Source organism: Athene noctua, chromosome 1 (assembly GCF_965140245.1).
Source record: "Athene noctua chromosome 1, bAthNoc1.hap1.1, whole genome shotgun sequence".
In the NCBI taxonomy this organism is placed as follows: domain Eukaryota; kingdom Metazoa; phylum Chordata; class Aves; order Strigiformes; family Strigidae; genus Athene; species Athene noctua.
This window is the reverse complement of record NC_134037.1, coordinates 109,180,877-109,207,648: the sequence shown is the minus strand read 5'-3', so window position 1 is coordinate 109,207,648 and position 26,772 is coordinate 109,180,877. Positions and strand designations below refer to the sequence as shown.

Sequence of the window (26,772 nt, the reverse complement as noted above, 5' to 3'; positions counted from 1 at the left end):
GATAAATAAGTCTTATTAAGTGTGTAGCAGGTGTTACCAAACTGATGTGTGTGCTACAGAGCACGGTGATATATGACTATAGCTGGAGTTAACAGCACCTCCACCCTGCCCTCCAAAACAAACAAACAAAAAACCCACCAAAAAACCCCAAATGAAAAACCCCAGACAAACCCTCAAAACAAACGAAACAACCAACAAAAAAAAAAACAACACACACACACACACACAAAAAAAAAGTAGGATTCCCAAAGCTTCTGTTAAGAGGGAAAGATGTAAGACACTCCCTGTGTGGTTTAAAGATTAAACTTCTGAATGTACCTAGGGGTGTCATGACACTGGAAAAACCCAGCCTAGTAGTAAATGCTGTAAATAGCAGAACTTTGTCCTCTGACATGAAGCTTAAATGACTATCATAGACAGTAACATAATAAATTAAAATGCTGATTAAAATAATGCAAGATTGACTGGGAAAGGTGGTTTGTAAAATGAAGTTATAGCTGGAGAGGAGAGATAATACGATGGTTGGACTGTTGATGTAGAGTAATGAAAGCCATGTTAAATTTCTAGCTCCATAACAGCCATCTTGTACAATGAAAGAGGCCCATGGGATACCAGCTGGATTGTGCTGCTTTTATACTTTAAAATAGCATTTTCCAATAATTACTGCTGGATTAGCTGAACTAGTGAAAATCCTTGTTCAGATAAAGCTTTCTGGCACTTGCAGTTAACACAAACCTAAACAATGGATATGCTGATAAGGAGTCTTAATTTTCTAGTGTGAGCAAAATCATTCTTCAATTTACCTTTGCATTATGGTTACTCCACTAAATAATTTATTAGCACAAATAATGAATACATAATTATGCTTTTAAATATTCTTTTTCCAGTTGGACCGTACACATTTTTTTCAAGTTGGAAAGTAGTGTTAGTACAGGTCTCTAGCTTTTTATTCCTCTGATGTATTTTTAACACTTTCAATATTAAAACCACAGAATAAAAGCCTTAATTGACTAGAGTTGTTCTGTTTGGGCTGTTCGTATTGGTGCTTTCTGGACTGAATTTATACTTTTAATGAGAAGTATTTGCTTATGTAATGATTCCCTGAAGAAATGTAAGAAAAGATTAGCAGAAAAATTAAACACAAAGTAGTAGTAACCTATGCACTGCTTTTGGTTTAAATACTGGGCTTTCAATGTGAGATAAGGTACAGTGAGTTACATTCCTTAAAGAGGAAGAGATAGAATAACTGACATCTGATTATAACTAATAAAAAAGTATCTAAACATCTCTTCCAGTTTTGGTAGTAATTTATAAATGCCCTCTCATTGGGTTTTTTTATTGCTGTTTTGAAAACTTTATTTTTCTATTTATCTAGTAAAGGAAGACAGTAACTGCTTTTCTTCCTCCCCTAAAAGGAAAAAATATTTTTTGTCAGAACTTTAAGGGACTTCCCAAGTAGTGCAGATAATACCATTGTGTATAAAAGAGTTATACAATGGAATTTTTAAATATAATGCATTATGTATACAATATAACATATGAAAATATTTTTAAAAGCCTACAGATTTGAGTAATGCTGTCTACAGATTTAGCCCACTCTAGAGTCAAATCTTGTGCCCAAATACAAATAGGAATTCACATGCAGAGGTTTTGATTTGTTGAACAATTATTTGTGCTTGTTCATGCAGCTATACTTAAAGGTATGAATTCTCATGTCTGGGAAGGTTTTTAAAATTTCCCAAGGACTCTTGGGAAATACGATCTCCTTTTGCTGCTATCACCAGTAGATGTGATGCAGTTTATTCTAAAATTGGGGGGTAGAGATGGATGGTACTGTAAATGGAACAGAAGTTCTTCAGGTGAACATGGGTGTGTCCCTGTTACTGTAGATTTTGGTGTTTAACAGATTAGCATATTTAAGATTAAAATTATTGGGAAATGGAATTGACTTTCCAATCTTAAAATTCAGATTTTTGTCTCAAATCATGAACGTGTGTAAAGCAGAGAGAACAAATGAGGAGAGCTGAATTGCCTAGGAATTGAGACCAAGAAACCAAGGCAAACACAGCTTCTCACTGTTTAACTTGGTAACTGTTTTTCTAGTGTGAAGGCAGATGTCAATGACAACATTTAAGAAGCTAGCAAATAAAACATCCTAAAATGGGGGAAGTGAAGTATTGAAATCTTAGACAATAATTATATTGCCAGGAGGTTTGAAATACTAGAAGAGCTGTTCTCTGGAAAAACAGTGTGCAATGTCACGATAAAGATGTTGATCAGTTTTATAACTTTTATGAACTTGCATCATAATTTAGTAATTTCTTATATGTGTGTGTTGTCTACTCTGAAGTAAGACTGTTCTATGTCATTTTTTTCACAGGGTAACCATTTTTATAAAGCTTTTATAATAGACCTAGTTCAGAGGCAAGATACGCTGAAAAATAGTTTTCATTTTACTCATTGAGATGACAATTCAAGTGTCCGTTTATACTAGCTACTCTGCATGGATTAAAACCCCTTCAAACAAGTGTTTATAGCACACATCTGCATTGATGCACTTCTCTTCAAGGGCTGTGTGCTTGCCGCCACTTCACTCTAGCTGCTTAATTTTTATTGCAAGAGATGTATGAAATAGCTGACATTGTGAGAAAAGCTCTATGGTTTGTGCATCTAGATCATCCCTTTTTCTAGGACAGAACATTAAATGTAATGAATGCACAAATGTTAATATTAATTATTAACTAGATTGAATTAGTTACTGCAATCGTCTGTTGGTGTTCAAAGTTAAAAGTGGGTCACTGAGACTCAGAATAATTTTGCAGTGAATTCTAGCATTGATTTTCATGTTTCTGCTTGTGCTGTTCTTTGGCTACTAATGTGGAAAGGAAGAGTAGAACACTTCAAGCCTTCTGCTTATAGCCTCATTAATGTAAAAGGAACCTGTCCCTTCTATTAGAATTACAGTAGCACATATATGACAGGACAGAATCATCTGAATCCCTCCACCAACTCCTGAAAAAGGATTTTCTTTTTAAATCAAGTATGGCTACCATAAAACAGTGGTAGAAATTTTAGGTCAAATCACCTTTACTACCTTGTCATCAAGATCATTAACTGATGAAGCCAAACTTCAGACTTTGGGAAATGTGAAATTTTTTTACTCTTTGTTGTTAAATAGCGCTGTATGAAGGATATTCAGAGGAGAAATTACTACAGGTCTAAATAATTATATGTTAATTTAGGCTGTGTTTAATAGAAGAGTGTATGGAAGTGGGTTTATACCCAAGGAACTAGATTTTAAAGACAAGCCTTAGCTCCTTGAGGGAAGTGTATTAGTAAAAATTGCTGGAAGTGAGGAATTGGGGTGTGTGTTGAGTGGAATCAGGACTTTCTTCGAGTTAGAGGCTAAAATCTTGACTGACTTGAAGTCAAACTTGGAAGAAGGGCTTCTGAAATAGCTATGTGAGTAACCACTTAAAGAAAGATATTAGTAATAAGTAGGGTATAGAAAGAGTGAAAAAATAATCACTTACTTAGAAAGTGGTATTTAGAGATTAAATGATGTGGGAAAGAAATAAGAGTTATTCAAAATAAGGCTGAATTAGACTTCCCAAAAAGTAGTTTGGCTCAAAGGACAGAAGAGTGAAAGAAATGAGTTCTTTCAGTGAGTAAATGCAGTAGTTTGGCATAAAAGTTGACTTCATATTTTAATATAGGTGATAACTTTGTGTTCAAAAGCAAATGTAGATAAACCATAATTGAAGCAGAATGCTTCCAGGTTGTGTCAACTTGATGATGATAACCTCTCCTTGAACTGTGGTGGAATTTGTATGTGGAAACCCGTGCCCAAAAAGGGGAGTAGAGCTCCACTTTAGGTAGGTGTGTAAGTGGAAATTTAGTATCCCTGTTTTTTACAGATTATCATAAAGGTAAACCGAATACACAGCATGAGAATGCTCATTAGATCTTCCTGTACAAGGAAGCAGTTGTAGTTAATTTTTACAGATCAGTGTTTGCTTACTATGCTGGGACTGATCTTGGATTGCTTAAGAATTCACTTGTTCAGATTTGCTTGAATAAGTCCCATAACCTGGTATTATCCTGGAGCCTTTGGAAATAAGAACGAGATTGTCAAGAGGTGTGTTTATATTTGAAGTATTTTGTATTACAGATTTGTTAAGAGATTTCAGAAATTCATGAATCAATGTTATGTGCTTTGTTGAGAGGAGAGTATGCAAGAGGTAAGGCTTATTGGACAAAAGGCTGTGTCTTTTTGGTCTTGTTGACTGACCGTAGATAATTTTACCACAATGTTTTTCAGTTTTTGTTGTCTCAGAAATAATTTTTGAAAATTGTAAGATTCTGTTTGACAAGAATTTAGCCTATTTTTTTCTATTTGAGACATCTACAACCTGTTAATTTAGGATTGTCAGTTGTTATTATTATTTCTAATATTTCCTGTTATTTTTAAAGGTGATTTTTATGTATAACTGACATCAAATCTAGAAATGCATATTGAAAATATATGTGTGTGTGAGAGATAAGGAACTGGCATGAATATTAGAACAGTTTACTAAGCTGCTGTGGTAAAGTGCCAGGTTAGGAAACTTATTTGTCTTAAGTCTTTCAAGTAGAGAAAATTGTTGCCTCTTGCATACACTTTAGAATGCGTGTGTTGCTTTCTAAAGAAGAATAAGATGGATTAGAATACATGCGGCACAAGACTACGCTTTTAGCAGTACATTTATTTTAGGGAACAGAAAGCATTTCAAGATTGACTGGAGAAAACTGAGGTGTTGCTTTGTCTTTGTTGCTTTTTGCGAAGAATAGAAAACAGCTTTGTGCTAGGTACGGTATACCTTTTCAGAATATTAGGATTACTAACATGATGGATATTTCTCTGCTTTTGTAGCTGCCTATAAAAATCTTAGTTTCAAGTTACTGAAACAAAAAGTTTACTACCCCAGTTGTTTTTTCTTCTGATTTTGTAATGGTTTTAGAAAACACCAATAGTCTTTAGGAGGAATCTTTTTCATAGTCATAAGCACATCTGTAATGTTTAGCAAGTGTTACCTAGCATCATTGCTTGGAAATTAAATCATTTGAGTTGGATGCTCTCTGCTTTTGAGGTTTTCACTAGGCTGGTTGGTTACATGGTAGAAAGGAGACTAGGGTGCTTATCAGGCACTGCTGTTCAAACTGAAAACTGAGTTTAGTTTATTTAGTGGAAGGTGGCCTCCTAGGTGACCAAGGTGCATCTGTACTGACTCATCAGGCAAATTATTTGTGAGTACTGAGGTATTTAGTTGCACAATGTTACGGTGATGAAGCCAGGGTTTTTAATTGGAGAGGTAGGGTTTTTTCTATGTTTAAAAAAAGTTAATCACTTTTCAGTATCTTAGTGTTGTAAAGAGGTGTGCTGACACCTTTCTTCTGCAGTGTTTAGTAAATACTGACTGCTTTGTCAAAGAAGCAGCCATTTAGGAGGCTGGTATAAGTTTGTTCAGTTTTGCGTTATTCCATGGCTTTCTTGTAAACTTAATGATAAATTATGTGCCCTGTGAGATACTTATATTTGAAAACACAGACTAGTCACTGTCAGTTTTTACTGTTCTTTCTAGCAGACCATAAATCAGGTGAGTGAAGCATACAGAAAAGAATACTGTATTTAGAAACGTTGGACAAGAAAAGGTCCATTTCCAAATCAGGGATAGGCACCACTGTAGTATCTTCTCTGTGTAAACGAGGTGCAGGTCTTCATGCAGCCTGTGCCTCTAAGGCATACTGTGCGGTGGGGCTTGGTTCCGGGCCAGTTCAGAAAGCAGTGTAAGTGCAAGTCATCTTACTGCTAATTGCTAGTTGAGGGTCATGTGTGGTGAGATGGAGATGGGTGAGATTGGGAAGCAATGCCATGGGTGAGGAGCAGGAGTTAGTGGGTTTGGTTATGAGGAGAGGTGGTCTCACCTAGAGGAGTGAGAATGGCACCTATCTGGGTTTAGGGGATTTGAGGAGTCAACCAAGGGCTGTGGAGTGAGTAAAGTAAGCTTTCTTGCCCCAGTGATTGCCCTTAAAGTCACGGAGGGAGGGAGACAGGAGAGAAGAGGTGAAATAGTTGGGCAGTTGTACCAGGTAGCACAGTAGACATGAAAAGGGAAAGCGCTGCATGAGTATAGAAGGAAGGGGAAGATGAGAAGAGCTTTGGCATACAGGAAAGCTGGACTGATCTAATCAGTTAGTGTTCTCTTGGAGGAATGACGTAATACCATAATCAGTCTTAACAGGTGTTTATCTCATCCTTTCTGAAAAAGTCTCAAATGAAAGGGGATTCTACCAACTCCTTTGTTAACTGTCCTGGAGCATAACTGTAGTTATCATTAACTTGTAATTGAAAGGGTTCAAACAAATTAATTTCTCATTAAGACTAAACTGTGATACATGAAAGTTTTGCTTGTGTTCGTTTCCCAAGGACAACTCAACTGTTTTCCCTAGGCCTCTTTGTCAGTCTAGACAAAAGCAAAACGCTCCCTACCTAAGTCACTGATAGCAGACTCAAAGCCCTCAGTGGGCACTTAGGCAAACTAAGATAAGGGGAACTCGAACAAAAGACACAGAGATACTATCTAGGGAGGATGATCTTGCTGATTTAGGAAGACACCTGGACTTTATTGGAATTTACTTCAAAGTGCATGCTCTGGAAAGAAGGTCAACTAGCAAACACCGTGAATAAGGCCACTTACTTCTTCCCTCGACTACGAAGACCCTCACTCTATTTTTACTACGAAGACCCTCACTCTATTTTTACTACGAAGACCCTCACTCTATTTTTACTACGAAGACCCTCACTCTATTTTTACTACGAAGACCCTCACTCTATTTTTACTACGAAGACCCTCACTCTATTTTTACTACGAAGACCCTCACTCTATTTTTACTACGAAGACCCTCACTCTATTTTTACTACGAAGACCCTCACTCTATTTTTACTACGAAGACCCTCACTCTATTTTTACTACGAAGACCCTCACTCTATTTTTACTACGAAGACCCTCACTCTATTTTTACTACGAAGACCCTCACTCTATTTTTACTACGAAGACCCTCACTCTATTTTTACTACGAAGACCCTCACTCTATTTTTACTACGAAGACCCTCACTCTATTTTTACTACGAAGACCCTCACTCTATTTTTACTACGAAGACCCTCACTCTATTTTTACTACGAAGACCCTCACTCTATTTTTACTACGAAGACCCTCACTCTATTTTTACTACGTATGCTTGGACTATGTAAATGAATTCCGGGAACTCATTATCATAAGACACCACTTTCCAGGAAATCTAATGACTATGTATGATTTATGTGCATGTAAACTGATGTCCCTTGCTAGTTCTTGGAGCCCTTATGATGGAGAATCCCCAGGACGACTCCAGTGCTGATAATAAAGAATACCTACTTAATGATTATATTGGATTCTGACTGTTAATTTCTTTGTTTCATAATGTCTGACGAAAATTTATTCTTAAAGCTTTTTTCTTCTTCCTTTTCCTGTACATGGAAAACAATTTGACACCTGCTTTTTTAAAAACCACATTTTACTTCTTGTGCCTTACTCCAGTGGTGGTAGTACTGATTTTGATTTCTGTCTGTGCATCTGCTGGGTGCTTGAAGAAAGGGGAGCGGGTGGCATGAGGGGATCACATTAGGGTTATGTAAGTTTTCCATATAAGATATTCAGAGTAATCCTTCCACTTTGAGCATGTCTCAGTTGAAGTAATGTGCTTTAAATTTCTGTCTCACTTCACTATACCTCTAATAGTTTAACATTTTATTTTTAATAGTAAAAAGAATGATGAGAAGTTTAGGAAGAACTACACATCAGTGAAGACTGAAAACTTGGTTGGTTTGATCTAGAAAGGAAGATACTGAGGGATCTGCTTTCTCTTGAATCTTTACTTACCAGATTCTTGAGTTCAGTTTTTGTTTTGCTCTCCCTTACTCCATCCATAGTTGAGAACTATAGTGTTTTGTTTCTCTTCCACAATCAAGTTCAGTGAGTTACTCTGCTAATCATAACAGTCTAAAATAGCTTAGTAAGATGCTATTTTAAATATTTAGACATGTATTTTGTAGTACATGTCAGTGATATAAATACTGTGTAGTTTATTTAAACCTCTTACTTTTAGACTGAACATTAGAACTACTACTAGTGTTTAAGATCTTTATAGGCTACAGAAGGAGATGCTGGTTGAAACTTCAAGTGTGAAATGCATGTTGTTATTTTGGGGAAGAACATTCCAATGAGGTGTTAAGGCAATAATTGTCATAAATAAGGTACTTAAGATATGTATGTAATTCAGTGGGATCTTCTCAAAGGAATTTTATTTCTTACAGAGCCATAGAATGGCCTAGTCAAGGCAGAGGTTCTTAGAGTTCATCTGCTCTAGTCCCCTGCTCAGAAGGGGCCATCCTCTAAATTAGTCTGGGTTGCCTGGGGCCTTGTCCAGCTTAATTTTGAAGTCTCCGAGGATGGAGACTCCACAGCTTCTCTGGGCAGCCTGTTTCAGTTTTTGCTCTCTTGGTGCAACTTTTTCTTACCTGGTTGAAAACTCCTTTTCTGCAACTTTTGACCATTACTTCTCACCCTTCTGTTGTGCACTTTTGGGAAGATTCTGACTGTATTCTCTGTAATGGCCTGTTGAGTAGTTGAGAATAGCAGTTACCGTTCCTGCCTTAGCTAAGCCTGAACAAACACAGCTGTCTCAGCCTCACCTCATGCATCTTTTTCTCTAGCCCCATTAATGGTTTTCTGTTTGATTTACTCCAATTTGTCAGTCTTTCCTTCTGCTGGGGAAACTGAGCATAATATGCCAGGTTTGATCTGAATAGAAGGAAATAATAATCTTCTGCAGTGTGGTGGTTATTTTGTTCCAGGTGCAAGTTTTTGCTCTTGCCTCTGAATTTATTGAGGTTTCTGCCAGCTGATTCCTCACCTCTGAACAGTAGCTCTACTGTCCAGCATATCAGTCTATCCCAATTTAGGGAAAGCCATCCACAGACTTGCTGAAGTTGCATTCCATCCCATTTTCCTGGTCTTTAACAATGACATTAAACCATATCAGAGCTGGTATTGACCCCTGAGAAATTCACTAGTAATAGCCTACCAGTTGGATGTCAAACTGGTTACTGCAACTCTTTGAGCCTCTGGCTGCCTGAACCTTGGCTCTTGCACTGCTAGAGGGTGGTCACAACATTTGCCTTTTTCCAACTGTCAGGAACTTGGCTGTCTTGATCACCTTGTAAAGATGTTAGAGTGGCCTCATGGTGCCATCACCTGGCTACCTCCACTCCTGCTGGGTGAATACTATTCAATTCAATAGACTTTCTGTATCCAGTTTATCTAACTGGGGCCCTTAACTTAGTTTTCCCCTACTGCAAGTAGTAGAACTCCAGTACTCATGCAGACCTGGGAAGTCTGAGAACAAAACTTGCCAGCAGAGACTAAGGCAAATACATGTAGCCTTTTCTGTGTCCTTTGCTGCTAGATAACCTGTCTCATTTCTGCAGTGGACCCACATTTTTCTTGATTAAATCATGTTAATGTCACCTTGGTGTTTAAAAACAAGTGCTCAATTAGTAAAATATTATTTTTACTTTTTTATTTTTTAGGTGAAATTAAGTTTTAGAAAGACACTTTATACAAGAATCTTTCTTGTAATGGGCTGTGAATTGCATATTCGTATATTAACACTGGGGCTATGTCTCAAAGATCAGCCATGTTCCCTTTACACAGCTCTTTACATCAGAGACAGCCATTATATTAAATAGGTAATGTAAAAATACTACTATCTTGCTATTCCAGGAGGAGTTGGAGCATTCTTTATCTGAAAGTAAAATGAGTTACATGATCCACAGCGATGGTAATGTAATGACTGATTCTGTTGCAGTGTGTGTTCAGAAACTCAGATTGCTTGGGGAATCTGGACTTGGAAAGCTGTGATTTGTACTATGTGTCAAAAACTTAAGAAATAACATAATAAGGTCACTTTTTGTTAAAAAAGTGTATAGAAGACAGGAAATGTGTGTTGAGTGGTTTTTCACAGGAAATCATCTACTGTCAGTCTAGTTGCTGAAGATTCTGTTTTTTCATGCCCACTTAAAAAGGCTTTCCGCACAGTATGACTGGGCTCAGGTTCATCAAATTGTATCAAGAAAAGCAACAAACCATCAGAAATAGACTATCTGTAGGAAGGAAGGAAGGAATGTATCTGGCTAGCTTTTGGCCCTGGTCTTTAAGACCTTTAGTTAAAAGATTTGAACTTTTAAATGTCATGATTGTTCCTGTTCGGTAAAGGTATTGATTTGATGACTGTTAGCTTTGCTCAGTTACGCTGTACCCTGGTGCTTACAAATTGGTTCATTCCCAGTTTGTGCAGTAGAGCTTGTTTTCTGTTAGCTTTGTCAAAAGGCAGACAAACCAAGAAACAGGTTTTTGATAAAAATCTGTCTTGAGATGGATGAAAGATCATGATAGGAATCTTCTGCTCCTGTTTAATGTTGAGTAAAATTGCTAGCTAGGCAGTATTAGCCTTACTGTGGCAAAACCCTTGACTTGCAGTGCCACTATATCGAATCGGTATTGAGGAAATGTAATCTATTTAAATTAATGCAGAGATTCTGCATAACCTTTTAGTATAAGTAAAGTAGTAAATGCCCTTGAGAAATATGTTTGAAGAATCAGTGGGAAAATGGATTTGTTTATAACAATGCAGTATTTTCAGGAAAAATATCTGGATAAATTACAAAAAATGCCATGTCTAAGAGAACACACTGTGTAAGAAGATAAAAGAAAACAAAAGTGTGGATGAGTGCAGGGAGGAAGTGTACTCTGAATGATCTTATTACATGGTTCTATGAAGTCTTAAATGTAAGACTTTATTTTACCAGTATAAAAATAATGGCTGGAAAGATTCCTCCGCATCTCAGTGCAAATGCATTATAATGAAATAACCAGCCTCTGTGTAGTTCTGATTTTTATTTTTCCAAAACATCTGTTGGAAATGTTTATTGAAGAAAAAAAAAAATCTTCATGATACTTTATGGGACAAAATATCTAGAAAAATTTACAAGAAACTGGGAAAATACTGCTTTTGTTGCTTACAGGTTGCTTCGTTGAAAAATCTTATCTTGAAGCTAAATAATGAAGGCTTTTAGTAAAGTATTTCCATGAAGTTATCATTAGATTTGCATACAAGGCAAGAACCAAATCTTCTGTATAAAATTCCAGTGTATCCAAGCTCTTGCTTCTCAGTCTCGTAACTTGGAATTTTAAGTAAACTAGGTATTTTTTTTTTGACAGTAAAGTTTGGTCAAACTTTATATTGCCTGATTGTTCAAAGTAAATTCTTAATTGAAGTTTAAAACTTCACATTTTATTTTAAGCATCCAAAATATTGTCTGTACCAAGGCTGAGCATGCTGTTTGACAAGTATAACATTCTAGTGCTGCATTTTTTCCAATCCAAATTAGTTATAGTGAAAACCTTGAACCTGAAATGCAAGTCATGAAAAACTGTTCCTCCTAACAGACACAAAAATAGATAAATATATGGATAGTACAGTAACAGAAACAAGAGAAGAAAAAAAAAAATCAAGGTTAGCAGGTAACTTAAGGAAAATTAAGTGATGGAGGTGAAGTCCTGAATTGGATCATGGGGTTTTTTTAGATAAGTTTTGAACATCTCTGGTTTTATAGAAGTGTATACTATGGATATAAAAGTTAAGGGTTTTTTTCTTCCTTTTTAAAAACCAAGACAGCAAATGATTATTCCTTTTGTCTGCTGAAGTAATTGCTTTAAAAATGCCCCTTCCTTTGTATATTAAATGATTTTAGTTTCTGTTACTGTTTGAAAACTGATACCTGGTTTGGGGTAATCATACAGTCTCTTTTAGTTTAAGATTTGAGAAGTGACTTCTTGTACTGGTTAAATAATTCCTTGCCTGGAAAGTGTATGTGCTAGGTATCTTAATATCATCTGGAGTTTGAGATGAAAATTGGAAGGTTGACTTCAAAGAGTATTTATGAATTTAAGTTTAGGATGGAGATTGTAACTAAATATAATTAGTCACATATGTTTAGTAATATGTAATAATAATACAGCATATTGTATTATTGCATATTACATGGTTAGCCATCATTGATGTAACTAGTTTCATACTATTCAAAACCCATGGTTTTCAGTCTTCTATTGTTAATTCCTATCAATCCTTTGTTTTTATTAAGGTTCATCTCTGTAGTGTGGCTATTTCTTGGTTTGACTGTCATCATATTTTCTTAGATATCCCTGATTCCCTTTGAGGGAATAGTTGAATTTATGTGAATTAGTATATGATAAACCTAGAGACAATATTGAATTATCAACTCAAAATTACTTTGTCCATTGTATGAAATACTTTTATGTTAAATATGGTATGTGAAACAATGTAGAAAAAAATTCCTGGGATTATAAATTGGTAATTTTATGTGAAAAGTAGGTTGTTATTTGACATGAAGTTGTTCTAAGTAATATTTCTTTTTCTGTCTGAGTGTCCTGCAATGATTTCCTTCACCTGTTTGACTGCAAAGTTGTGAAGGAACAGATCTAGAGCAAGAATAGAAATTTATTCTGTAAATTGTACTTTCTCCAAGAGCAGACTACTCTTAAATTTATGTTAAATGCTTTTGTACATGAGATGAAAAGCATTTTTTTCTTTCAGTGGAAGGTATTCATTGAGCGAAGAAAGTTTAGCCTCAGTAAACTGTGTACTAACTAAAACTCTGGAATGGAGTGTTGCAGAATTCTGTGCTGAAAGTGAAGCACCTTTCCATTGCCAGCTATTAATCCTAGTGTTTATATTTAATTTCCCCTGCTCCTCAGCAGTAGTAGTTTTATTTCTAGTTGGGACTTTACCATGCAGGATTTCTCTCTGGTTTCTCATGTTGCAGCTAATCTGTATTCTGAGTAATTCATGGGAAGAAAAAGTGGGAGAGATGAATGAATCCCTCAGTTATCGGAGATGAAAAAGTGGGAGAGATGAATGAATCTCTCAGTTATCAATCAAAAGTTTTCTAGGCACAGGCAAGTAGTAACTCATTAGCAGGGGAGCTGTTAGTGAAGCAATCTGGAGCTACTCCCTCCACATTCACCTCCCATTTGAACAGCAACTCTTGTTTCAGTTTGACCTGCTAGAAGGACTCAACAACCATTCTTGTCCTCAGAGGGGTTACAGTGTCCGAAGAAGAAACTGCATGACAAACATTCAGATAAATCAGCTGGTGTCAATTTAGTCATCTTCTAAAATTTGAATAGCAAGTAAATTCTGTACTAGCTGAAGTGTTGGACTGCGCAAGCCACATCATTTGAAGTTGGATGCAAGTAGCATAGCAGTAGTGTAGTTCTTTCTGCTGTACCGAGTACGTCATGTTCCCCAGCAGCAGCATATTCATCTAGATTTAGTAATGCAGAAAAAGTTGAGGTTCTTACCTTTCAACTGAAGATGAGTTAGAGAAAAGGAATTTATTGTAACTACTGCTTTGTTAACCCTTGCTGAGCCCAACTGGATTATATTTTTTTTGTGATGTCCTGCTGCTGGCATGGATGCCAGTCTAGTTAGCAGGAGGAGATGCTATTTGTTATACTCTGTTTCCTCTGTGATTTGCTTTTGGCTAAAGTGCTAAAGTTAAAAAAAAATAGTAAAATTAAAGTAGTGGATTATGAGTCAAAACCTTAAGTGACCCACTCATATCTCTCACACACACACGCGCACACACACACACACACTCCAAACCCCATTCCCTACTGGTAAAAATAAATATTAATCTATGTAGGTGAGTTCTGTTTGATTCTCAGCAGACCATAATGTGAGGAGCATATTTGAGGGCATTTAAAATATTATGTTGACTTCAAGATACTGACAAGTGTAGCTTAGCTACTGAGTTAAGCCAAAGGAGCAGCTTAGAATACATGACAACTTTGCCTACAAAGTGTCTGTTTTAGTTAGCAGAAAGTAGTGGTACAGTACACAGTATGTTGTGGGGTTTTTTGTTGTTGATTGGTTTTGGTTTTTTTAATAGTGAAGCGGAAAACACGTGTTTTCACTGTGATGTGCCAGTCGGGGTTCAGAACAAGCAGGGAAAATCATTTTACAAAACACCTCCGCCAAGATATAAAACTCGATATCTGGACCAGCATTTAGCTGCTTTTGAAAAATGTGTATTTTAAGATGTTAGTATTGGAAATGTTTGGAGTGTCTTTCTAGCTTTGTACCACATGGTTTGAAAATCCTAAACAGGCGTTTGATGAATCAGCGTCTCTTTCTATTCCTTCTGCCCCACAAAGACTGCACATTTAAGAACATATTGTTATGTTTTTGTAAAATGAGAACATAGCAAAAAAACCCTGAATCGCCACAGAGAAGTGGTAGTGGGATATGACTTTCAGAAAGCCTCATTGTTACATTACTGACAAAAACACTAAAGGTTAAGAATCAGAGAAAATGCAGCTTTTCATTGCTCTTATTAGTATATTTAAATGATCTTTTTCTATGGCTGCAATTGTGCTGTTTTCCATATGAGTGTGATCATTTAAGTCTGTTTATCCTTTTTAGTTCTTGAGAGAGGAAAACCAAGTATCCACTTTTTTTTTTACGGAGGGGGGGGGCTTAGGTCAGCAGACTGTGCATTGGTGTCACTATGCACTGAACTTAAGAACTTGGGATGTGAAAGAATGAACACATTCCATCTGGGCAAAAGAATGATGTCTGTTAGGGTTCAGTTTGCTATAGTTTTTGAGCTTTCCATATGATCTCATCACTGGAGGAGGAAAGTATATTCTCCCATAAGAATAATCTTATGATTCATTACTACTGTGGTTTTTTGTGTGAGCCTTCTGAGTGCCAGACCTCCCCCCACTCTTCCACCCCAAATAAAAACCAACCACCCTGTCTTTGGCTTTATATGGTATTGCTGTAGGTGGACTTATCCAGAATAATGGTTGGCTTTAACAATCAAAGCCTTACATCTTTGTCTAGAGAAGAACTCCTCCTAACATATTTATCCAGCTATTTGTCAAGCTTTACATCTTGGGAAGAGAGCTTGTACACTTAGTTTCCTAAGGTTTGGTAAGCACTGTTTTGCATGAATGTTTCCTTTTTTGAATTTTCTGATTTCTTCATATGATTTCATACACTTAGTTTGCTAAGTTTACTTGGGAACAGATGACCTATTAATTTTTCTCAGTTAATATTTTGATCGTCACTGTAGTTCCCCAACCCACTGCCCTAATAAGTTAGCAATCAGTTCTTTGAGCAGCTGTGTGCTTTGGCAGTAGCATTTGAAGCTGGAGATGGATCCCTTCGCTCATTCTCCCACATCCCCTGATGAGCTCTCGTGTTGGGAAGGTGCAGGCTAATCCAAGTGTAATGGTTTCTGGAACCATTACACTAGTACAGCACACCACAAAAAGGAAAATTTGTAGATAGGCAATAAACCCTGTAGGATACTTTTGAAGGCCTTATGACATGGCAAAGAGATGATTTTTCTTTTGTCTTACAACATGACTGTGGACAATTTTAGTTCCCACTAGTATTAAAGTAATCTCTCTTTTAAAAAAAAAAAAAGAAAAAAAAAAAAGTGTTTGTGATCAGACTTAAGTGATTCTGGTGCAGTGAATAAGTAAGTCATCCTAGCAACTTACGGTCAGTTCCCACAGTCTAAGGGACATGCGCATTACAGAAAGCCCCATGGACTGTGAAGAGCTCATGTAGGAATACTGAGATCAGTGAAGACCTGTTGCCTGTTAGAAGTATAGCAGGGAAGTGTAATAAGCTTGAAAAGCAAGAAATACAATAAATGATGCTGTTCTGATTCACTTGGCTGTTGTTCCTTTGAACTGAAGTTTAAGTTCATACATATTTGTAGAAGAATACAAAGGGCACTGTTTCAGGTTCCACGAATGGTCTGTGTATAAAACTCAGCCTTTTGCTAGGAAAAGGTGAATCATGGAAAGAAAACTAAACCTTGTTTTTCATTAGCCCTGTCAAATATAGTCATGAGCTAACAACATGGATTTTCGATTTGATGTATCCCTTTGAAGTTAGTGGAGTTCAGGTATGGATCTTACTTTTTAAGTAGTGAAATTTTTTTTTGAAACTTAAATACTTCATGGTGTCGAATTGCTGTAATAGACTACATACTACATTCAAATATTAAACTGTCAAATGGTTGTTGAAGAGCTCACGTAAAGATTCTTCTTTGCTAAAGCTCATGCCTCCATGCTTTTCTTCAAAATCAAATGTAATCACTTTAGAGTGCATAAGTTTTTAGTACGAGAAAGAAATTGAATTAATCTCTCCTACATCTAGTAATATGCAATTATTGAACCCTGGAAAAAGGCTAGCACGCTGTGATGGTTTAATTTGTTTTTGATAGCAATAGCTTCATTTTTCCATCTTACTGCTGCAGTCTGATAAACAAAGTGATGGGTGGTGGGAACTGTTGGCAGGAGGGGAGTATGTCACCTTCAAATTGGTACCTAGATATGAAAATTATAGACCTGCAACATTAACATTTTAGTTACAGGATTTGTGTGAAATGAAGGCAGAAAGCTTATTGTGTAGTGATTGAATAGGTCAACTGAAAATTGTTTGTATTTGTCATTTTTTTTAAAGTATGTGAATCATCTTGTATCTTTATATGGGTAAGAATAATCCCCTGCTATTAAGAAAATTATTTTAAATGGAGCATGAAGTATTTGAGATCTAGATTTGTGTAATATTTCCAGTTATAAGGCATAGCCTGAGAAGTGGAACTAAAAATAGTTTAACAGTTGTAAAAGCTAGAAATTCTACTCAAGGTCATCTTATTTGTGCTTGTGAATTGTGACACTTGAATACCAAGTAGTTCTAAAATGAGTAGGGTTTTTTCTTGTTATGTTAAATAAAATAATGTAAAAATACTATTAAAACTTAGGCCTGTGGAAGGACTGTGGCAGGGCAAAGAGTAAGAACGCTCTGAATAAGAACATTGAACTTGATGGGCTGTCCTACTAATTAAGTCTTCTGATCACTGTACCATTAGTCAATCACTCTGTGGTTGTACCTTCATTATAACTGAAACACATTAGCTTGTACTCATAGTCTCAATTTTTAATAGAATCTAAATTTTTTTTTTTGTCTGTCTGACACATGATTGAGATGAAGTTATTTTTTTGCCAAGAACTCTGCAAACCACATGGCTCTGCTTCCAAATCAGTATCTAGGTCCTCTCACGTATGGTTTATTGTGCCTGTGATTGATACAAAATGAAATGTAGCAAAAATTTATTTTGGGTTCAGAAATTTCCCAAGTTTTCTGTAATACTGTTATGCATTTTAGAAAAACCACTACTGTTTGTCATGTACTTTCTGAACAGAGATACAGAATGTATCTCGGTTTGAACTTTAAGATAGTCGGGTGCTGAAATACTCTAAAAACAAAGAAATCCACTAGGTTCTTGCATTGTCCTCTTCTCAGAAGAGGGAACCTTCTTATTTACCTGTGGGCATGTTTTTAATAGGACTGTGAAACACCTGAAACTTGAAATGGATTTTATTTGCACCTAATCTTTCTTCTTGGATCAGATATGGTCCTCTTGGTCTAAACTGTAAACTGTGCTTAGAAGGAAGCACTGTATGTGTGTATATGTATATTATAATTTTACTATCCCTATATTGAACTAATTTCTGGATAGAAAAAGGGTGGTCTAATTAGAGGTAGTTATCCCATTCGGACCTAGTTGTTGAATAGGTGATGGGACTAACGTGTGTTTTTAAAATTAAGAATATATTTCTTTATCTGATCTCGAATCTCTTGCATGGATAAGAGACATGATCTCAGTATTCTCCTCTAGTCTTGAAAAGCATCCCAGTGTTGAGTGCTTTTTTAATTGTTGGAGTGCCATGGAAAGTGTCATAGAAATGGATGCTATGTTTTCTCAGAAATGCAGTATTGGAAGGTAACAAAACAGCTGGATACACTGCTGAATTTTTTTGTGCCGGGAGATGGAAATAAGAATTGGAAAATTTGGCATGAACCAACACACACGAGTACCCCGAACCCCCCAAAACCAACCAACCAACAAACCCTCAAGACAGACAGGGGGAGAGTTGTGTTCTCCCTCCTTCATAAAATATAAAGAAATATTTAATTACTTTCCTTTTGTAATTTATGAAGAATGCATGTCTCTTCAGCCTTCTCAGTTTTCCAAATGGCAGGCCACATTCCTTGCAAGCCAGGCATCGTGCTTTCTATAATGTTGAATGTGCTGGAGTGGTATGTTCAGAGAATTTGACTTGCTGATAAGAAATCATTCCTTTCTATTTTTATTTCCTGTCTGTATCTGGACATTTCCCGTAAAGACAACTTGCGTAGTATCACCCTCTCTTCTCCTAATAAATACTGTGTATGGTATGTCTGCTTTCTTGGGTTTCTAATATGATGACATTCATGATATGCTCTCTTTTAACTTTAGGCTGTACCTTAGCTTCCAGATGACTGCCATAATCAGGATTAGCAATCTCCTGATGAAACTGCACTTTTCAATAATCAGTAGAACTTTTCTCTGGGAGAAAATGTTCTGTCTAGGTGTCAGCTCTTATATGTCAAAACCAAAAAGCATTTCATTTATGAACAGGTGAATTTTTCGTGCTGAACTTTATTGTGAGTGTGTGTTTTCTTCTATGTATGCTAAAAGGAGCAAGGGCCTTCCAATCCTCATTTCTTGTAGAAATAGTTGCCACTGGAAAATGCAATCTGTATGGAGCGAAGGCAACTCCAGATTCTTCGTTGTTTTGTTTTTGCAGAAAATTTTGTGCATGGTTGTGGCATTTAATTAAAATTCATGGTTGATGGTGAGGAGAAAAGGAGGGAAAAAAAGCCCGTGGAGTTGAAAAAGTACAAAAAAAGGAAAAGTAAATCTCTTAGCAGTTAGGCCTGTTTGTCTTGACCACAGCTTTTCAGAACAATCACCTTTAAGCTAAACGTCGAAGTGCTAGCATCTTTGTATTTAGAAAGGTGGAAGTTCAGCAAGTTGCATGGAGTATTGCATTAACATTTTGAGTTTAAAAAAAAGTTAACCAAAATGATCATGATTTGCCATAAGTAATTTCATGTTCTACTCTAAAATGCTTGTATTTTAACAGTGAACAGAGTATCTGCCAAGCACGAGCTGCTGTAATGGTCTATGATGATGCCAATAAGAAATGGGTACCAGCTGGTGGATCAACTGGATTCAGCAGAGTTCATATATATCATCACACAGGCAACAACACATTCAGAGTAGTGGGCAGGAAGATACAGGATCATCAGGTAAGTATATCTCTGAAAATTTGGAATAGGTATCTTAAGCTTTTTTTTTTAATTGTTTTTAACATTAAGAAATAAGTATTTAGTAAAATTTATAGTAACTGTAAATAATAAACTTAATTTTGTTTTCAGTTGAAGTAGCAAAACTGTGTATTGGCTTTTTCCTCCACAGATTAAGCGCTTTACATACCTCCAAGGCAATAGTCCTTGTGCACTCTTTTACCGTTCCTTCCTACAGATAGATATAAAAGCCAGTGGGGTACACAGAAGTAATCTGATTATTTTTAAGGCAAAGTGGCAACCTAAAAACGTTTCTTCTTCCCTCCTCTATGCTGTTAGCTGCAGTCTATATAGGTACCAGCAATTCCCTTGTAGCTCTTCCTGTATTATGAAAAGTTAGATGCACGGTATCTCATTTCATTCAGAAAACCTACTGACGTTTGGTAGTGCTGATCATCAACTACTTCGAGAGACTGAGAAGGGAATAAAAAGGATTACATCTTAATTTCCTTGATGAAGTTATTAGATCTTGATTAAATGGCAAATTTAGTGCTCTGACTTGAAATATGCTCTGCCTTGGGATACTTGAGGTGGGGTTAAAAAATCTAATCTCTTTGTTTGAGGAAAGCTTCTATATCTGTTTCCCTCTCTCCCAACATTTCATAAAATTCTCTTGGTCTGTTCTTGGTCATTTGTCACACACTTGAAGCATAGACTGATAAGCTCCTGTGTGATTTGTCATTAAACACTTGTTCCAAGTAATAAATGGTCTCTGTGCATTCATCTGAAAACAAAGGTGTTTGTTTCCCCCCCATTATTCAGTGGGAAAAGGTGAGAGGATATAGTTATTCAAGTGCAATGGAATCCTCTTAGTGGATGGCTTGTAATGAATGGTTGTCCTAGCTAGAATTTACTACCTTTTGTGTGAGCTGTAATGATCTTGCAAAATGGTACCTTGTGATGTATAGTAGAAGTCCACATGAACTGCTACTGAAAGCACTGCAAGCTAAGGGGTGCAGCAGCCACAGAGAGAAGGATAACTTGGTTAAGAAAAGGAGTTCTAACAAGTATTCTATGAAATTAATGGAAAACCGAGTTTCTGAAATCCAAATGAATATTCACATCAAGTACTCTGCTACTAAGTCAGAGCTGTTGATACTGTTACAAAACATAACTCCATCTCATGAAATAAGAATGCTTAAGCTACAAAAGTTGGTACAAAATATCTCACTAGTCCCCTTGTGTATTCTTACTAATTTCACAATGCATTGGAATTAAAATTGAAATGGTTAGGTGCTTCAACGTTGTGATCTTGCAGATTATGGGTTTTGAATTAACCCACGTGTTTAGGGAATAAAATCTACATGAAGCTGAAGTTTGTGATGAAACAGCAATTTTAAACACAAGTAATTTTTTTTTTTTTTTTTTTATGATTACAGGTGGTAATAAATTGTGCCATTCCGAAAGGGCTGAAGTACAATCAGGCTACGCAGACCTTCCACCAGTGGCGTGACGCTAGGCAGGTGTATGGTCTGAATTTTGGCAGCAAAGAAGATGCCAATGTCTTTGCAAGTGCCATGATGCATGCCTTAGAAGTATTAAATTCACAGGAAGCTGGTAAGAGTCTCTTAACTTTTTTTTTTAAAGATTGTTCAAATACAGAGATGACAAAAATTCAAAGGTTGATGCATAGAAGTCAGTAGGTCTTGTTACTAATTATGATTCAGCCGCTAGCCATTTTAATTCTTTGTGTTAAAATGGCTAGTGAGTACCTTAACTATTTGTCTACCTTATTACTGCTTCTTAATAATAGTGATTCTCAACTTGACTGCCATCTGTGTAAAATAAATTCCTAACAAGTAAATCGATTTTCATGTTTTCTCTTATATATATAGTAACTTGCTGACTTTGCCTTTTTTTAAGGAAATAAAACCAAAATACCTGACCAAGAAACATGTACCTCTTAATCAGGGTGCTTGTCAGGATTTCTAGACATTCAGTGTTATTAATGGGTATTGTTATTCTTGCTTCTCACTGAATACCTGCTCATTATGAAAATGTTAGGGGTTTTTTTTCCTCCAAAGTTTGGGATTCAGGTCATCCTCTTTGGCAGCTCTTACCATACAGAGTTTTCTGGCTTGGAGACCTTGGATCCAGGAGTAGCATTCAGATGAGTAGGTGTAATTTAGACAACAGGTCTATCATTTAATTTGTTTGGAGAACAGGGTGACTTAGAGGTTTTAAAACATTGGTGGAAAAATTAGTGACTTTCAGTCTTCAGGTGGTGTCTGTAATATATTCTAGATAGGCTCTACGGCAAATTGATCGGTATAACACTGATACACACACAGAGGGAGTTTTTATTTTAAAAGACTAAAAGACTTTTGTGTTCTTGTAACTAAATAGAATTCTTTTGTCCTTATTAAACTTTAAAGATTGCCCGTGTAACAAGAGATAGTATTTCTGTGCCAGTTTTCTCTCTCTTGTGTAGAAGAGAGACTGTAGATAACCTTACTAGGGCTGTCTTGACTACAGTGAAAAAGGGTGACTTTATCAAGTTGCTTTGCATTCTGATAGTTGTTTCAAGACTTACCTTTTGAAACTAGGCTATCTAGACCAAGGATGGTACATTCTGCATGCAGCATATATGGCCAAAATAGAAGGGGTAGCTAGAGGCAAAAGGTTTCTTTTTGCCAGCTAAAATAATCCAGTTGTGCATCCTATTCTTCTACCTCTTGTTGGATACTTTCTCCCCTAAATCCTTCAGTTCTCCTCTCCCTTAACGATTACTCGATTATAAACGTTTCATGCATTCTGGTTGTTTATTATCTATCTTCCAACCAAAATTTGGGCATACATAAAGTGTTGGTTTCTACTCATTTGATGTAAAGTCTGAAGAGGCCTGATTTATGGTAATTACTGGAAGTTTAAGGGCTTTATGTTGTTTTCCATTACTTGAAGAGTTTGGTACAACATGTTTCAAATGAATGTGTATGTGTTTACATATATATATTTTCATGATTTAATTTAACTCCTTAACACTAAAGCTGAATTGCTAGAGAGGCTGAAATAACATAGGCAGGCATGACAGTGCTCATTTTTTAATTGGTCAGTGTGTCTGTTTTTTCATTTAATGGATTGTTGTGATTTGTCTGATGCCTAGTTCTCTTGCTGCTTTATGCAAAGTATATGTGGGCTAACAGCTACGTTATATTCTTCAGTAGTAGAAATTTTATTGAACTAAGATGCCACTTCAGTTTGTAAAGACTTGGATAAAAGGATAGGGATTTCTTTAAATGTAGCTTCAGTGGTACAAAACATCCTTCATACAGTAGCCTGGAATCAATATAATTCCATGGGAGCAAACAGCTCAATGAAAATAACTCTTTTTCCTGTTGCATAACTTCAGTAATTTCTTAAACGGTGAGGGGGGAGGCACAGGGGAGCTGAGCTTTGCAATGAGTCTAAAAATCACTGTACTTAGAATTTAGTCCTCTATTCATCATAAATTGTGAATCTTCCAAATCATTCCAGCAGTGCTCTCTTCATTGATCGCTGAACTGGCCCTTCGATTTGAGTTTGTCTGCTTCACTCAATTTAATACGATTAAACTCTGACTGGTTTGTTTCCTTTTTTCAGGTGAAATGAGAGTTGATTATGAGTGTAATATCATGTCCCAGTTTCTGGCTACAGTGCTCTAGTCTACCTAGTTTGTTCAAAAGAGCTTTGAGACATAGGTCTGGCAAGGACATAAGAATTAAGTTGCATAATTATGTTTGATAGTGACTGGTTGTAACCTTTTAAGTTTTCTGAATTGTAAGATAATCACTTTGTTGCCCCTTCCTGTGATTTGACTTGATAGTAGTAGGTACAAGTCAAAAGGCATTAATTAACTGCATCAGCGACTAATGGTGGAGCCATCAGCACAGGAGGAGATAACTACTTCTGTAACTTTGGTCACCCCAGAACTGTAGCTAAGATTAGCTATCACTTACCTGTTTCACAGACAGGTGGGTGCTCTAGCTTCCATCAAGATGAAATAAAACCAAAGCTTAATGTTAACGTTGCTTCAGCAGATGTCTGAAGATGAGTAGTTTTGCACTGCTGCCTGTAAAACAAGTTCATAATTATGCATACAGAATGACTTTGTAAGTCTGTTACCATTTCCAGACAATGTTTAAAGATAAACGCTCATAATGTATCTGTGTTAGAATACTGTCAACAAGTGTTCCTAAGTGTTATCAGCTAGCAGGTTTGCCAACGTGTGATCTACGTATTACTCAATTTTTTTGTGACCTGTATCAGTGTAAGAAGTAAAAAAGATCGAGTATCTTTCTGAACATGCCTGCTTCCATAATGGAAATAAGATACTAAGTAGCTTGCAGTTTAGAAACAAAATAATTTGAATCCCTGCTCAAAGTTTAATGCATTTCTTTTCTCCATAGTGTATATAATTTCCTAAAAGGGTAGCTAGAAATGAATCCTTGGTGTTGTTTGGGGTCCGTGTGTTGTCTGTCCCGTCCCATCCCCCCCGGCATCTCTGACAGCTGAATATTTTTTATGTAGACAGATCACTTGCTCTGGGGCTCTAATATTAGCTATTCATTTTAGGAAATGAATTGCAACTGGTCCCCCTTTTTTTTTTAACAAATTGGCCTTTTTTGAAAAGGTATTGGGGGGTATATGTTATGGAAGGAATTCATGCTCATACGTGAAGAGCAATACATTATGTATTGATAGTTTTGTTTCTTCCAATTTATCTGCTAGACTTTTAAAAATTTCTAACATATGTAGTCCTAGTTCTTATTCTGATGATAATGCTTTGAAAATCTGTACCTGAAGAAGACAACTTGTCTCTAATAATGTATGTAAATTGCTGTGTTTTCTCCCAACTCAAGTAAAAGAAAGAAATCCTCTGAAGATAACTTCCCTTTTACTCTAGAAATACTTACAATTAAACTTCGGTTCTTTCAATATCCTCATTTGCTGCTGTGTTTTCTCACTTTGGCAATTTCTTTTATTAGCTTGGCTATTTTAAGTTGTATTTTGTTCATAAAAGGAAAGTCGTTTTCATGTTAGCTGAGTATACTGTTCAGAAATTCATAAAGCTGTAGGTGAATTTTAAACTTTATGAAGGGGTTCACAGAAATCTAAATGACTTCTGAGAAATATTAAAGATTGTTTTGTGGACATCCTTTTGGTTTGCAAGTCAGCTGTTACAGCTCTCTTGCTCTTTTAAAAAAAAAACCCCAAAACCATATAGTCTCCTTCTCTTGCATGTATTTAAAATATGTCATTGATCTTTGCTCGCAGTTGGCATCCACAGCTGTTCTACTGCTGCATCACTTGAGGTTGTTTAGGATCTCCCTCTAGTGGATCTACAGAAGGAGAGGCGAAGACACTGGGTGCCTGTGCCGCTGAGCACGCACTGATTGGCGTTTTGTCATTCTGATGAGCTAAGAATGCAGAGGGAAAGTCTCTGCAGTTGGAGTAAAGACTTTACTGGAACTGGCAGATTTTTTCTAAAAAAAAAAGTACAGGTTTGTCTCAAAGGACTCTGAAGTGATGGCTGCCTTGTCAGTGAAACTGTTTGAAATATTCTGCATATCTATTTTTTTTTTTCCCTCCCCCTGTTTTACAGTGCTGGTCATGTGATCATCCTAATTTCTGTTATGCTTGAACTCTATTTATTTAAATCAATGTAAAAGTCAAAGTGTTTTCACTATGTTCTGGTTTGACTGCTCAACCAGACCCTATTTTCCTGCTGGCTAGTCGAGCAGATTGTAGGTTGCCTGCAAATGCAGGAGAGAAAACAGCAAAGGACTGTACTTTATTTTGGAATTTTAAGGTAGACTACTAAAGCTACAAGTTCCTGCCCCATACTGTTTAGGAGATGTATTAAAAATTAGCCAAGATTTGTTTCAGACACTCATTTGGGAAAATTTTAGAAGACTTACGCATTTCATTTAATAATTCTGATGTAGTCAAAATCAAATGACAAGTATGTGTCATCAGTTTAAGAGGTCATTTGGAGAGGATTGCTGACTTTAAGGCTGTGTGCAGTGTGTTCAGATATTCAGTAATTGGCCTTAATTGTGTAGAGTAAAGGCTGCTTTCTGTGAAGGTTTTGCATTGCATTACAAAGAAGATTTTCTTATCTGCATTAAGTAGACCTCAGTGTTACAATCAGAGTGATTCTGGAATGAGAGAAATGCCTCAATGAGGGGAAATTAGATGGCTAAGAAAATTTTCTGATGTGTGAGAAAATGGATTAGTTGTTTGAAGGAATAAGAGCAAGCAAGGGAAGTATGTGTTGGGAGATGGGAGGAACAAAGGGATATCATACTCAGTTTTGCTGCAGAAAGCACCTTGTAGTTCAGCTGGAATTGGTGATGGTTTGTGTGGCATCTGTTTTCAGTCTCAGAAAATACTTTCTTATTCTCTTAGAAATTTAAGTTTGAGATGTATGTGTAACTTGTATTTGAGGGATGTACTTTGAGTTGTTCATTCCAGAATATGAAAGCGGCAAAAGAACTGAAGGATGTCATATAATCATAAATAAGCCTATTCTAATAGAATTACATATATGTAAGATTCATGATTTATTTTTTTTTACTTGAACACGTATGTTGGTTCTTGAAAAGGTTTTTGGATATTCTGGATATAAAGGCAAGGATAGAAATGGCTTCAGTGAAGCTGTTCTAATATTACTTTAGATAACACTTTAATTCATAGGAAAATGAGAAGGAGGAAAAAGAAACAGATTTTTTTTTTTTGTTTCCAGGGTCTCTTTATTTTGTTAGTCTAATCTTTATTTAAAAAAAAAAAAAAAAGAGGTTAAAGTTCTTCGAAGTTATTAGTAAACCCCTAGAAGTTAGGTTGTCTGGTTATTAAATAATCAAGCCTTTATGGGGAAAAGATGCATGCTTTTTTCACAGCTGTATACTGATGTGTGGTCCTTTCTCTTACAGCAAAGATAGTTCATTAAATCCTTGCTGATAGGGGAATACACTTACTCATATCACAGATTAAATAATTTAGTGTCTTTGGGAGATGGAAACTGAAACAAAAACTGGGGTTACCTAATTGGAATATGTGTAGAGACTATAGGGGACTGAAATGTGAAATGAATATGCGGGGCTGGGGGAGGAATCTCAGACACTTCTCATTGTACTGTTTTGTTTCATGTCATACTAAAACTTGCTTTGAGAGAAAAATTATTCTACTGCAATGAAGTAATTATGCTATGCCTGTACTCTTGGCAAGCCTCTGGAGCAGGCTATCAGCCCTCCTTGTCAGAATGGGGGTAACATGATATGGTTTTATTCCCTGTGTTGTCAGAAGTTAGATAATATATCTATTTTTGCTAGAAGTTTTTCTTTTCCTTTTAAATG

General features: G+C 36.3%; 1 protein-coding gene across 4 annotated transcripts in view; it reads left to right on the top strand.

The window, feature by feature from the left end:
• The window catches only part of ENAH (ENAH actin regulator), a 99,112-nt gene that overhangs the window by 30,119 nt on the left and 42,221 nt on the right, over nucleotides 1-26,772 (top strand). For all 4 annotated transcript variants that reach the window (XM_074897306.1, XM_074897305.1, XM_074897303.1 and 1 more), the window contains exons 2-3: nucleotides 19,216-19,381; nucleotides 20,818-20,995. In XM_074897306.1, the coding sequence (XP_074753407.1) occupies nucleotides 19,216-19,381; nucleotides 20,818-20,995 (344 nt within the window). The remainder of the gene's footprint in view (nucleotides 1-19,215; nucleotides 19,382-20,817; nucleotides 20,996-26,772) is intronic.